General features: G+C 48.5%; 1 protein-coding gene and 1 long non-coding RNA gene across 2 annotated transcripts in view; both read right to left on the bottom strand.

Annotated features, from left to right (window-relative positions):
• DNAH1 (dynein axonemal heavy chain 1) overlaps positions 1-6,631 on the bottom strand; it is a 76,128-nt gene extending 69,497 nt beyond the window's left edge. The window contains exons 1-3 of the mRNA XM_084531259.1: positions 6,113-6,631; positions 2,801-3,047; positions 2,159-2,231 (exon numbers count right to left, since the gene is read on the bottom strand). Of these exons, the coding sequence (XP_084387385.1) occupies positions 2,159-2,231; positions 2,801-3,047; positions 6,113-6,171 (379 nt within the window). The 5' untranslated portion in view covers positions 6,172-6,631. The remainder of the gene's footprint in view (positions 1-2,158; positions 2,232-2,800; positions 3,048-6,112) is intronic.
• Positions 4,542-5,419, bottom strand: LOC311442272. The gene is made up of 3 exons (XR_014696544.1): positions 5,167-5,419; positions 4,937-5,075; positions 4,542-4,664 (listed from the first exon to the last, which is right to left on the bottom strand). It is a non-coding gene; the product is annotated as an uncharacterized lncRNA (long non-coding RNA).
• Positions 6,632-12,947: the final 6,316 nt, after the last annotated feature.

Below are 12,947 nucleotides of genomic sequence, written 5' to 3'. Positions count from 1 at the left end.
GCAAGATGTCATTATGTTTTTTCACTATTAAAACAATGGCACAGAAGTCTGAGACTGACTCTAATGAGCCTTATTAGCATGCAGGGCACTGATCTGGCTTGGAGGAGATCCGTTCCCAGCTTTGCTGCAGACTTTTTATGTGACTGTGGGCAAGGTTCTGTTTCTAGTGCATGGCTTCCCTCAGTCTGAGAAAAGGGTGGGATTCCCCTGTTACACCAGGTTGCTCTGAGAGCAAGGTTCAGTTGTAGCTTGCTCAAGCAAACCTCCTACTCACATCAGCAGTGGTGTGAGGAAAAAAAATGGGTTAAACAGCTAACAATCTCACAATTCAGCCAAATGTTCTCAATGGAAATGTGGACTAAGCAAAAAGTATGCATTTCCAAGAATTGGCTGAAATTAAACCATGTCATTTACTCCATAAATAAACCAAACTGTTTGTATAGCTAAACAAGCTGCAAATAATAGAACAGCAGCAAACTGGGAATTTGAAGCTTAACCTAAATTAAGTAATTGCATGCGAGCTTTAAAAAGCACTATTCCCTAGACAGAGCTGAACACTGATCCAAAAAAATAGATTTTGGTGGAGTGAGAGCTTTTCATTTGATGAACTTTCACGTTTGACCAAGGAGAATCTTAAGGTTCTGGTTCTTAAATGTGTATTGTGGAAGTCAAGCTTTGGTCCCAGTCCTTCACCCTGCAACAATGTGCTTCTGTCTGCATCAGGGCTGAGACCCCTTGAATTCAAGGTAATGGTGTTGAGCAGCCAACAGTGCTGAAACCAGACACATTTCCTGACCCTGAGAGGGTCCTCTAAAGGAAGAGAAACAAATGACCTTATTAGAGGATCCCGACAGCACCCTTGTAGCTGTACACTTCCTGCTTAGGGACTCAAGAAGATAGCTGACTCCTCCCTCTATTCTCCTCTCCCTCACATGGAATAAACAGGATCCTAAATATTTGCACTGTCCATACTAATATACAAGCTTACGATAATTTTGAGGAATCCCTAAAATGCAGTGGGTTTACTACTGCTCCTTTAGCCTCATGCACATCTCTCACTTGGGGTCTTTGCAGAATGGCCCTGATTTGTATTTGTTGTTTGAGCACAGCTGTTCCAATTTTGTCACTCCATTGTTGCAAAATCCATGGCACCATCCATTATGGCACTTTGTGCACTATCAACTATTTATGCCAATACTTAGTGTTTCATTTGCATTTACATTTCCAGCCTGATAGCTTCTTCCCCCTTGAAGAAGCAGCAGATCATAAATAGAGATCTGTCTGCACTTGTTAGGGATGAGTCTGTCTTGTCAAGATTCACTTGAGGATGCAATCATTTGTCCTCACTCATGAAAATAAATGTCACTTCTAAGCACAGGAAAGCGGTGTATATATAGTTACCATCTCTCTAAGACTAAAATCCTCTCTAATGCACACTTTCTCCCCACTCACTGTCAGCCTATGATCCATACCCCCAGGAATGCTCTAGGGGCAGGGAGAGTGCCAGCAGACTTTTCAGCTCTGCTCTGTGCCTGTATCTGAGCATCCATGAGACAAGCTTTCATAAGCAGGTGGGACCAGCAGCTCAGTATGCACGATGATCCCTTGCATCAAAGAGAGAACAAGGCACTCGGGAGCACATTTGGATGCAGAATGAATAAATGAGAGAGGATTATGATTTTGGCTACAGTACCCAGATCCTGAATATGGCTTTAGAAGGCAGGTCCCATGTCACTGCTCTGGATAACCAGGGAAGTGGCACTGCCAGCTCCACACCCAACAATAATGCACATAAACTCAGCACTCTCCTGGCATATGGCTCTGCTGAATGCTGCATGCCAAACTCCACATGGGATTTTGGGACCAAACTGCCATAGACAGCAACGCACTCCACCCTGAACCTTGGGGGTGGCTACATCCAGGAGAAAAGGGAGCATGGTTTTACCACCCACTCAGACAACATCGCTCTACCTGTACATGAAACTCATTTTCATGGGACATTCAGGCAGCTCAGCACCTTTCCTGGCACTGAGAGGAGAATGAAAGCAGTGCACTAACCCATAATGATCAGCCTTGTTCCTGGCACGCTTAGCACAAGCACCCATAAGGCTCATGGCTCTGCTTCTTGCCACGTCACCTTTCCTCTCAGTATATTTACCTTTAGGGGTGTGCTGTTCGAGGTCCGCCTGTTTTACTAAAGCATAGTACATACGAGGGGCAGCACAAACATCCTGAAATACAATGAGGGAAGTGTCAGAGATAACAGAGCAGTTATAGCACAGTGGGAGGGTGGTCTTAGGTGTCCAAAGAGACAGTGAGAGAATAAAACTCACTTTACCAGAGCTTTAGGGACAAATGAGACTGTTAATAAGTCAGAAACGGCTCAGAGAAGCACACAACCCTGGGAACTTCAGTCCAACATGCAGAGAAGCAGGCGATTTGTCATCAGTGTGCAGCCTGAAGTCAACTTAAAATGTGGACTGATGAGGCAGGCAGTCACCAGGGTTTTACTTCGAGATATCTTCTGCCTGGTCTGCCCTGCTGCACTGGTATCCTAAACCCAGCAACACCATGAAGACCGAGACGGCAATGGCCACTGAGGAGAGCAGCACATCTGTGATCAGGAAGAGCCTTATGGCTTTACTTTGTAAGGGTCAAGGCCCTGCACAAAAGCCTCTGAACAAAGCGAAGGCTAGGACCTGGAATGAAAGCTGTATTTCTTCATCCCAGGTGCACCATAGGTACACTTTTTTTTCCATTTAAGGTCAGTGGTAGAAAAAGAATTGCTCTTTGCACTTACCCCTGAGATGCTGGAGGCTCCTGGAGTGATGACAGAATAAGCCTTTTGTCTAAAGGCTGAGTATTTTTTTGCCTCCTTGTTGCAGCTACTGGGAAGCAACAAATTCATTCTTGGGCTGTCCAAGCGTGAAGCCTCACCACTGGTACAGGGAGGGCTGGGGCTACTACCCAGAGATTTCATCAAATCCTTCGTTGCTTTATCCATCTTCCAAGGAGAACAATGCTGCGATGCAACCCTGGGCTTGCTACTGCGAAAAGACATCGAGCCTGTTAAACACCATCCTTGGCACTCCTCCACACACCCCCCACTGTGCTGGATATCGTTGGCTTGCTAAGAAGATGAGTGGGTAACAAGGTAGATTCAGCCCCCTGCTTTGGTACCAAGTGCTGCCTTCAAGACCTGGGGGCCATTGGTCTCACATGGCTGGCTGGATGGCTCACTAACCCTGGGGAAAGAGAACGTTTTATTATTCCTAATGGGTTCTGGAGGGAAAAGCCAACAGCATGCACACGAAGAGCTGCTCTCCTGAAGCAGCAGGGGCTTCCCGGATCTGTGGCAACATGCAGAAGGCTGCCAGGAGGATTTGAGTAAACTGGGGCTACAACAGAAGTGCTACTTTTGCTGTACCAAACCCCCTTAAAAACCTTGTCACACTTGACTCCAGTGGGAGTAGGCTACAGCCTAGATACCAACATGGTGACTCTGCTGTGAGGTCTGACTCTTTCATTTAAATAATTCAGGAGAGGTGTTTAAGTATTGCCTGACAAATATTAAAATATAGCCAGAAGCTCCCCTCTCTATCCTCCTGCAGGGGATAATTTTGCTGGTGATCTCAGCTCACAAATAATTCCTATTCTTCCACTTCAGGAGCTGCAAGTCCAGGCAAATATCACAGCTGCATGGCTGTATTTTATAAAAAACTTCATGCACTGAGAGAAACTAATTAAGAGCAGCCCTCGGACTTTTGGCATGATGATAATGCAACCCTTGATTTTAGGCTTGTCTAAACACAGAGATGCCTAGTGTCACTAATTAGTACAGCTAAAGTAACACGAGCCCCTCCAGCCTGTACACACATGTGCTGACAGCACCACCACACATAGCCGCATAGCTTATTCCTATAAATTATGAGTCAAAGCCCTCCGCAGAGTCTCTTGATGCTATTCTGACCATGATATGGCTTATTCATCAATTCCTGCTCAGGGCTAGACCCAGAGTCCTCACCTAGCTCTACATGAGTACATTTGCATCCTGCACCCTTCCTAAGACTCGTGCACCTGCCTCGCTTGTTTCTGGGGGCCAAGCCACCGCAGCAGGATGCTGAGTGGGAGTTGTTCGTCTCACTGCAGCTAATCCTTAGAAAGACCTCACCTGCTCCTGTAGGCCACTGCTGGTGTGTACCTGCCTGGTCCCACTGACTGTGAGGTGACAACACACTGCCCCTTCCTGCCATGCCCTCTGCTCTGCTCTTCGACAGAGTGAAAGCTGTGCCCGTCCTACACCCCGATCAGATTTTTTTTTTTCTTCTAAAATTCACCTTGCTGTCTGTCTGCAAGAATGAATCAGGTACACATAGCAGAGAAAGCATTACATGCACGCCTGAGATAAGAGGGAATGACTGTGTGGGTTTATTACTGTAGGTTCAAGCCAGTGCACAATTTTGAGAGGCTGAATCAAAAAAGAAATCGGATAATAAATCAAGGTTACCATGATGCGAATCCTTTAAGTGACACAGAGTGAACGAACAGATTGCAGAGGCTTGGGAGATGAGATCAATAATACTTTCTCCCCTCCTTCAAGCTAGGAAAATCTCAAATCTTTCTCCTCTCAGCTTCTCTCTGGCATGGCAACTGGAACCTCATACCTTGAAGAATGAATTTTCCACGGAGGATTTTGTTTTTATTAGCTATTTTATGCTCTGGCCACATCTATTTTAGCAGCCCAGCAGGATTGATTGGTATCAGCCAAGATGCAAGGATCCCTGATGAAGCGCTGCTGGACTCCTTGCCAGCTGCACCGGCACAGAGAACAGCAGCAATGCGGAATGAGCTCTGCTGTGGCTCTCCTGCCTCATCACCTGAGCATCCCTCCCGGGAGAAGGGGCAGAGGTGGCAGTGTGACTTACTGTGCTTTTACCTTTTAGGACCAGAATCCATAACCCAGCCAAATCAAAAAGCAATCTCCAAGAGGCAAGGCTCATCCAAACCTTTAGCCCGTGCTCCTTTTAGCAGGTCTAGCAATCTCTGCCCAGAACCCATGGCGAGGCTGCTGCAAGCTATGGCCAAGCACGCAAGACAGAGAAAGCATGCACTAAGCCTGCCCACAGCAGGGCTAACTCTTTGCTGCTTTGCCCCCTAGGTACTCACTCACACCTCTGTGCAGTCCCTCCTGAGCCCTTTGCTCACAGTTAAACAAAACTCTAGTCGTTTCCAGCTTGAAAACACCTGTCATGCTCTTGCAGAAGCGCAGAGAGAGGGTCCGGTGTTGGTAACTGCCAATACAAAACTGACACATACCACTCAAACTAAAGAACAAAACCAGGCCTCCAGTGTTTTATTATCAGCCAGCTGAGTGAAACAGCTTGTCTGAGCATGCTACAGCTGACTGAGAGATGGAGAGCTGCTGAACACAGAGGGAATGCTGCTTTCCAGCCAGCCCACCACCATCAAGGAGGTTTCCCAGCACGCGGCTTGGTGCTCCCACCCAGCTCCCAGGAACGGGCTCCACGCTGGTTTAAGAAAAAGAGAGACCCCCTCTCTTTCACTCAACCTAGATGTTGTGCCAAGGGGTTTACTGTGGAGCAACGTGCTCTTTCCCAGCCTCCAGCTCCCCCAGAAAGAAGAACAGCACCCAGGCTCCAGGGATGTCCTCCCAAATCTCTGTCCTGTGGTGACCCAGGGCTCCCATCTGTGGGCAGGAGGACTTGGCATGGATTGTCAAGTCTGTCAGCTGCCTGAGGTTTCATCCAGATCTGCTACAGCAACCTCAGACAGTGTGAAACAGCCAGCACTTGACAATTTCATTGTTGTCCAAGAGACGCTGGAGGCTTGAGCCCTGTTGGTGTCACACTCCAGCCACGTGCCACCTCTGCAGCTCTCTCTGCCTTCCCATGGGGAGCACTTCCCTCAGCCCACAAGGGCCAGAGCTGCCCGCTGACGAGGCAAGGTTCAAAGCTGAGCAAGCCAGCTCATTGCAAAGCGATGAGATGCGGGGAGCTTGAAGGTTTCTGCTTGAAAGCAGGTCCTCCACAGACACCAAAACCCCCTCACCCCCAGCATCCAGGAGCACCTCCCTGCAACGGCAAACACCCACCTGGCCCCAGCTTTAGCCACAAGAAGCTTTGAAAATCTTTCTCCTGCCAAAACACACATTTCCCCCAGCTGCTCAGTCAGGGTCTCCCACACCTGAAGAGCATTTCCTAGATACACCAGGTGCACTGTGTTAGGCTAAATTGAGCTACTCAAAATGAGAGCATATCCTAATGGCACTGCTGACACAACATCAGCTACAGCGTCTGTGTGTCATCGTGGCAAAACTATAATTACAATTTCTCAGTAAATCCAGGCTTTACATATCTGAGAAGAGAAACTCCCATGTGTCTTTCTCAATGTCTGGCAACAACTTTTGATCTGTTGTCTCTACTTCTATTCTTTGATGCAAAGCTTCAACAAAACGCTCTAAGAAAGCCTCTTTTCTTTCTAATAACATTCAAATCGGCCTTAAAAATTGCAACAGAAGAGTACTTAAAAATAAGCTACCCCCTAAGCAAAGCCTCAGATCGAAACCTAACAGCCATCAATCTGAAATTTATTTATCTCTTGCTAGCCAGAACCCCACATCAGACACCATCACCGCGCAGAAACTCCTTTTTTTGCCCTAATTTAAGCCCCATACCATGAGCTCCATACCGACGAGCTCTCAACAAACCCCTTTAACCACCTCCAGCCCTCCTTGTGCCTTAAAGAAGGGAGCTGAGGGAGCGCCGAGCACCCGTGCGGCGTCCGCGGCGCCTTGGAAACCGCCCGGGGGACGCCGTCACCGTCCCGCTCCGTGTCTCACCCAGCGCCCCTCCGCTGCCCTACCCGCTCCTTAACCCGGCCTGGGGGCTCTCCCGGTGGCCGGTCTCGTCCTCAACGGAGGGGCCGAGCGCCAACGGTGCCTGCCCGGGGGGCGGAATCCGCCGCGGGCGCTCGGGCTCGTCCGTGTGGCGGCCCCGTGCGGCCGCTGCTGCCAACCGCCGGGCTGCCCCAGCCCTGCCCGGGTTGCCCATGGCACCGCAGGGCCCCCTCTGCCACCACGGGGGACCTGGGGGCTCGAGCTGGCACCGCAGAGTCCCCCCCAGTCAGTGCCACACGGCCGCTGCTTGCTGCCGTAAGGTCACCTCAGAGCTGCCCCCACAGAGCGCCCGCCATCACCATAGGGTTACCACAGAGTCACCTCCGAGTCCCTGCTGCCACCAAAAAGCCACTACAGAGATGCCACTACCGCCAAACGGGAGTGATCACTGACTTCAAGTCACTGTTGGCACTACAGAGCTGCCACAAAGGCCACCGTTATAGGGCCACCTTCACAGCCACAGAGACACCACTGCCACAACAGAGCTGCCACTGCCACCATAGGGTCACCACAGAGCCACCATTGCCATAGAACCACCACCGAACCACTAGCAGAGGCTACCACCACCACCAAGCTATCACCAGCCTCTGCCTCCCAGGGCTGCCAGCCCCTGGGGTTATTTACAGTTGAGTTTATGTACCCGTGAACGTCCTAAGCCATCACATCTTCTGGGTCACGCCAGCTGGGAGGGCTGACTAACCCTATGGGATGTGCCCCTGGAGAACATAATGACCACCAGCTGGGCAGACACCCGGCAAAACGAGGGGCTGCAGGAGGAAAGAGCTCACCCTGCTCGCATCCTCATGCAGCCCCAGGGAGATGAACAGTTTTGGATGGACAACTGCTTTGGGGCTAAGTACTCAAAAGCACGGCCAGGTGGGGATAGCTCAGCAGGGCTTCCTGGGTAGCCCTGGAGATGCTTTGTGTCCTGTCCAGGGGGACAGAGGATCAGACCCGTGTCCAGGCTGTATGGCAGCGGGGCAAGGGGCTGTGCCACCAGGAGGCAGCAGAGCCCAGGCAATGAGCACCGTCTCCTCACCCTGCCAGGTCTTGGAGTTTAGAAGGGAAGCGCTTCTGTCATCCCCGAATTTGCTTAAGAAACCCCCAGGAGTAGGTTCTCGATTACACTGATGGCCTCGTTGCTTAATTTAAGAAAGGAGCACATGCTGGCTTGCCTTGATTAAGTTTAATGTAATTATGGTTCTTCCTGGAGATCCCAGGGGTGGTATCACAGATTGTGCCTCTTGGCCCAGAGGATACAAAGATGAAGCTCCATCGCACTTTGCATGGGAAAATACCAAAATTTTCACACCAGCTTTGTGCCCCTTGCAGTGGGTTTGAATTCACAGCAGGTCTTCCTGTCCCTCTGGTTAGCTCTGCTTCATTTTTGACCAGGCTTTCAAAGTTTGATACAAAATGCTTCGGCAAGCCAGGAGATGAAAACCGAACAGTTTCAATTGGATGGGCCTTCAAAAACCTACCAAGCCAGAACAGAAACTAGACGGGTGTGCAGTCGATCATGCTCCCTATCAATGTCCTGAGTGATGGTTGTTTCATTTCTTGATCTGCCTTCAAAAAGGCCTTCTGGTTCCCGAGATACTCATTCCCCATGGGTGCAGCAGGGTGTGCCAATACCATGTCCCATTTCCACCAGCAGATCCAAAGGGGTAGTGGCTGGCATTTGGCATAGCCAGCTGCAGTGTTGCTGAATGTCTTTGTGGTTTCTCCTTGTCTCAGCCTGAGCTTAGATGCTGTCCCCAGCTGGGCTGGCACAAAACATTTAGCTCTGTCTTCCTTCTGACAGTTCTTCCTGCTCTTTTTCTCCCATGTGCTCTTTCCAGACCACAGGTCTGCCAGTAGTTACAGGTGGTGATGAGCTCCCAAGAAAATGGTTCTCCAAGGACAGGTTCCTGAGTTTCTACTGGACTAGCTTGATCAGTGAGGCTCTATTTACAAGACCTTGTTTCTCTTCTTTGCCTGAAAAGCCTGGCTCCTCTGCTTTGTATTGTCCAAGAGCTGTTGTAGGCACTTTTCCTCCCCTCAACTTTCACCTCTTTTAGCTCTGAAGCATCTACCCCCAAACCAGCTCAGAAAACACCAGGGCAGAGTATTACATACAAATACATTCTTACAGGGAATGGCCTTCCTCTAGTTATAGGAGGAATAATAAAATACCAAAATGCCCAACTTCTGTGGACCTCAGAGATGATGCGTGAGTTGTTTCATCACTTGCACCTCTCCAATGTGGGTGGCGAGCACCTTCAGATTTAGCAGTGTTTCCATACCCACCCCACACGCATTTTGCTGAAGGTGTAAATGATCCTCTAAACACAAGGCCACTGGAGAATAAGGCCCTAGATTTCTCTGTCTCCACACCTACGTGTGTTCCCACACACAAGAGACAGCATTAATCTAGAGTAAAACACCACATGTTGACAACGCTAACGGTACATTTGACAGAATCTACTTAGATCAACCCCCAAAAATGCAAACCCACAAGGAAATCACAAAGCAGGGAGAGACAGGATGAGGTCTGGCTTCATGTTGCCTGATGCCCTTCTCCTGAAAATGTAATTTGTTTCTGGGAAAGCAACATCAAGACAGATTCACCTTTATATTCCTACTACTTGTCACAGCTTTCTCAACGCAGGGCAGATGGTTACCTTGAATTCACAAAGGCTGGGACTGGCGTAGCAGTTCATACCAGCCAGCTGTGAATTCTGTGGTTTCAGACTCTAATTTTCCCCTTAATCTCAAACAATGAATGAGACTTGAATATTTGTGTTGGTTACTTTTCTCCCTCGTCTCCACCACCATGCTGCAGCAAAGAGTCTCCCCAGGGCACATTCTCTCAGTCAGGATCCCACTGCCAGCCCATCCAGAAGGCTTCAGAGAGGATTTTGTAGGTGTTGGTTGCTTCTCCATGGAAAGTGCACAGAAAGCATGGGGCTGACCAGAAATAGGAATTTGGTAGTGAGGGTTTCCAGGGCCACAGCTGAGCAGTGGTGGTGATGGAGCTCAGCAAGCCTCAGATGATGAGCTCTCAGCAGAGATTGTCAGCAAAGCTTGCAATAGGTTTTTCTTGGCTGAATTGGCCAGAACCATCTCTAATACAATGCTGCCATCTTCTCTATATGGCCACAAATAGAAAAATCCTGTCAGCCACCAGCGAGCTGGGAGATATTTCTAAGAAGAACCTACATGTACTTTTATTGGGATATTGATTTCAGAGATTTTCCTGAGGATTCCACCCTCTGGCTCCCAAATCCCCTGCAGCTGGACCCTTAATACCTCAGAACCCCCAGCCAGATGAGCAGCCAGGTTTCATGCAGCCTGAGGGGATACCTGGGCAGATACCTGATCTGTCAGGATGTTCACGGGGGACTTGGAGCACCAGAGCTCCCCACCCCAGCAGACATGGTCCTGGCACTTCTCCATCTTCCTTGGAGAAAGCATCAAAATCAAGCCCTTAGCCTAAGTCCTGGCCCCTAGGAGCAGCAAAGCAGGTGTCAGCAGCTCTTGCTGAGGGGAGGAGGCTGTTGGCAGCTGGGACACGAGTCATCCAAGGTAAGAGTAGCAGGTTCTGCCTCACGAGGAAGCCAATATGGCCAGTCTGTGCTGGGAATGTAGCCTGAGAGGTGACATTTCCTGGCACTCTGCAGAAATCTCAGAAATACAAACAACCTTCAAGCATGCAAAACACAACACTCAGGAAACTATAGATAGAACTGCTCTCTTCTAGGAAATGTATCACCCGCCTCCGGTGAAAACCATCCCCAAAGAACTGCAAGCCACTTCTGAAGAGATACTAGCAGTCTTACAACTCCGGCTTTCCCAGACGACATACAGGGACCGAGGTCCTCAGCCTATTAATTTTGTGCATTCAAGGAGGTCAGGAGAACACCTTTTTTTAAAAAAAATAAGACTGGGGGAAATGACCTGAAGGTCATTTTTCCCTGAAGCCTCCTGAGGAACATCAAGATTTTCATGAGAGAAGCAGAGGCATCTTGGCTCCCTACCAGGAGGGCTGTGGTTTGGGTGCTCAGTGCAGGGTGTGGGGAACCTCACTTCAATGCTGTGTTCTGGACCAGACTGATCAGGCTCAATGTTACCCAACAGGTAAGTGTCCAAATCATTTGGTTTGGGGTGAAAATTCCATCCTTTGCTGACAAACAGCATTGCTCAAACGAATGAATTTCTACAAAAACAAAACAAACAAAAACTTTATTTCAACCAACTGGCATTTTATCAAGGAATCCCCGACCTGCTTGGATTTTTTCCACTTGAAAGCATGTGCCAAAAGCTGGAATAGCTCCTCATCTGAACAATAATATTGCAAAAGCTGTAAAAAGCAAGGCCTGAGCCAATGGACTGAATAAAATAGATGGGCTCTATTAAAATAGATGTATTTCTTTGTATCAGGTCTTAGAATAAGTCTAACAAGAACAGAAACAGAGGCTTGAGCATGCCAATGTGTCAGAGTGGTGGTTTTCCACACAAGATGAAAACCCAACATTTTGGGATTTAGAATGACTTCAAAACTTATCTTCCTGACATTTGTTTGTTGGCTGATTTATTGCACTGAAGTGTCAGCCTGACTTCTTGCCGTTAGTAACAGCATCATCAATATCTGGGCTTTCACATCATCTGTGTGGCTGGTGCATCTATTCTTGAAGTGCCTTCCTGCTTAGTAGAGAAAGTAAAGAGCTGTGTCTAACACAGGAGGAAAACATTAAAAACTATTGGTAGAAAGCAAAAAAAAAAAAAACAAGTGTTTTTGCTGTTTTCTGTTTTTGTTTGTTTGTTCTGTTTGTTTGTTTTTGTATGCAACTGTGAATATTGCAATAACATAAATATGAATGTGAATGCAAACATGAAACTGATAGAAAAATGGAAGATGAGCTTGACCGTTTGTTGCAAGTAGCCTCCCTGGCCTGCACTGGGTGTAATGGGTGTTACTGGTGTGCCCGTCCTGTATGGCAGCCTGCAGAGAAGCCATGTCTGGATGATGTCTGAGTCCAGCAACGGCCACTGCTGCCTTGGGAGAAGAAAGAAGGAGACAAAAGAGTCGACACTGCAGTGTCTGGCATCTGGAAGTGTGTCCCACTGGGCTCAGTATCAGAGGCCTTGGCAAGTCACACGTCACCCTCACGTGATGGCCAAAGCAACCTGCCATTGTTATCAGAACCAGGCGTCTGCTTCCACAGCACTGCCACATGCTATGGGGCACTCAGGTCAGTGCTGCTGCTGGTCACTCCTGCCAGCATTACAAGAAGTGACGTTTCTGGGAGCTCTATGGGAAAGAGACTCCTGAAGCTTAAGGCTGAGCTCCCTCCCCACAAAGGAAGTGTCATCCACTTAGTAGGCTCCAAGTCTTTTGCCTCAGTGAAGGGAACAGAGCTCAAAAATTTGAAGGGAGACATGGTCATGGCACTGCTCGCAAGAGATATAACTAGGAGAAACTGGGTGATCAAGTTAGAAAAAGTAAAACTTCTGAATGTGTATCATCATCCGGCTAATTCCTGTCTCTCCCTCTGCTGCCTCCTCTGCTGACGCTCCAGTCCCCACTTCAATACCTGCCAGGTCCTTTTAGAGAGCTGACATTTCCATTCCTGACATTTTCTGCAGCTCCATCTGGGAATTAATGGCCGGATATTAGCAGCGATGGGACCGTTTATCATAATTAGTCTCATGAAGCTACTAAGCATCCAACTATTTTTCATCAGCACCGAGGAAATAAACTGCAGAATCCAGTAGACGAGACGGACGATTTATTTATTGATTGATTTATTTTGGTCTGTCAGGATGCGGCTTTAAAGTTTGCCGAGATGAGCAATGCTTCTCAGAGGCAATGACGACAGTAAGGCTGCTTGCCTTGGGTGCACAAGCTGCAGAAAAAAAGCCCTGACCCCCCCTGAGACAGTGAGGAGGCATTTGGTAGCCTGCATCTGCGCTAACCTCCTGTTGGTATAAAATGACAAGGAAAAGCCCAGGAAGAAACAGCCACCAGCCACATGGTGGCATCATGAAT

Source organism: Aythya ferina (genome assembly GCF_964211825.1).
Source record: "Aythya ferina genome assembly, chromosome: 10".
NCBI lineage: Eukaryota > Metazoa > Chordata > Aves > Anseriformes > Anatidae > Aythya > Aythya ferina.
This window is presented reverse-complemented; position numbering and strand designations above follow the sequence as displayed.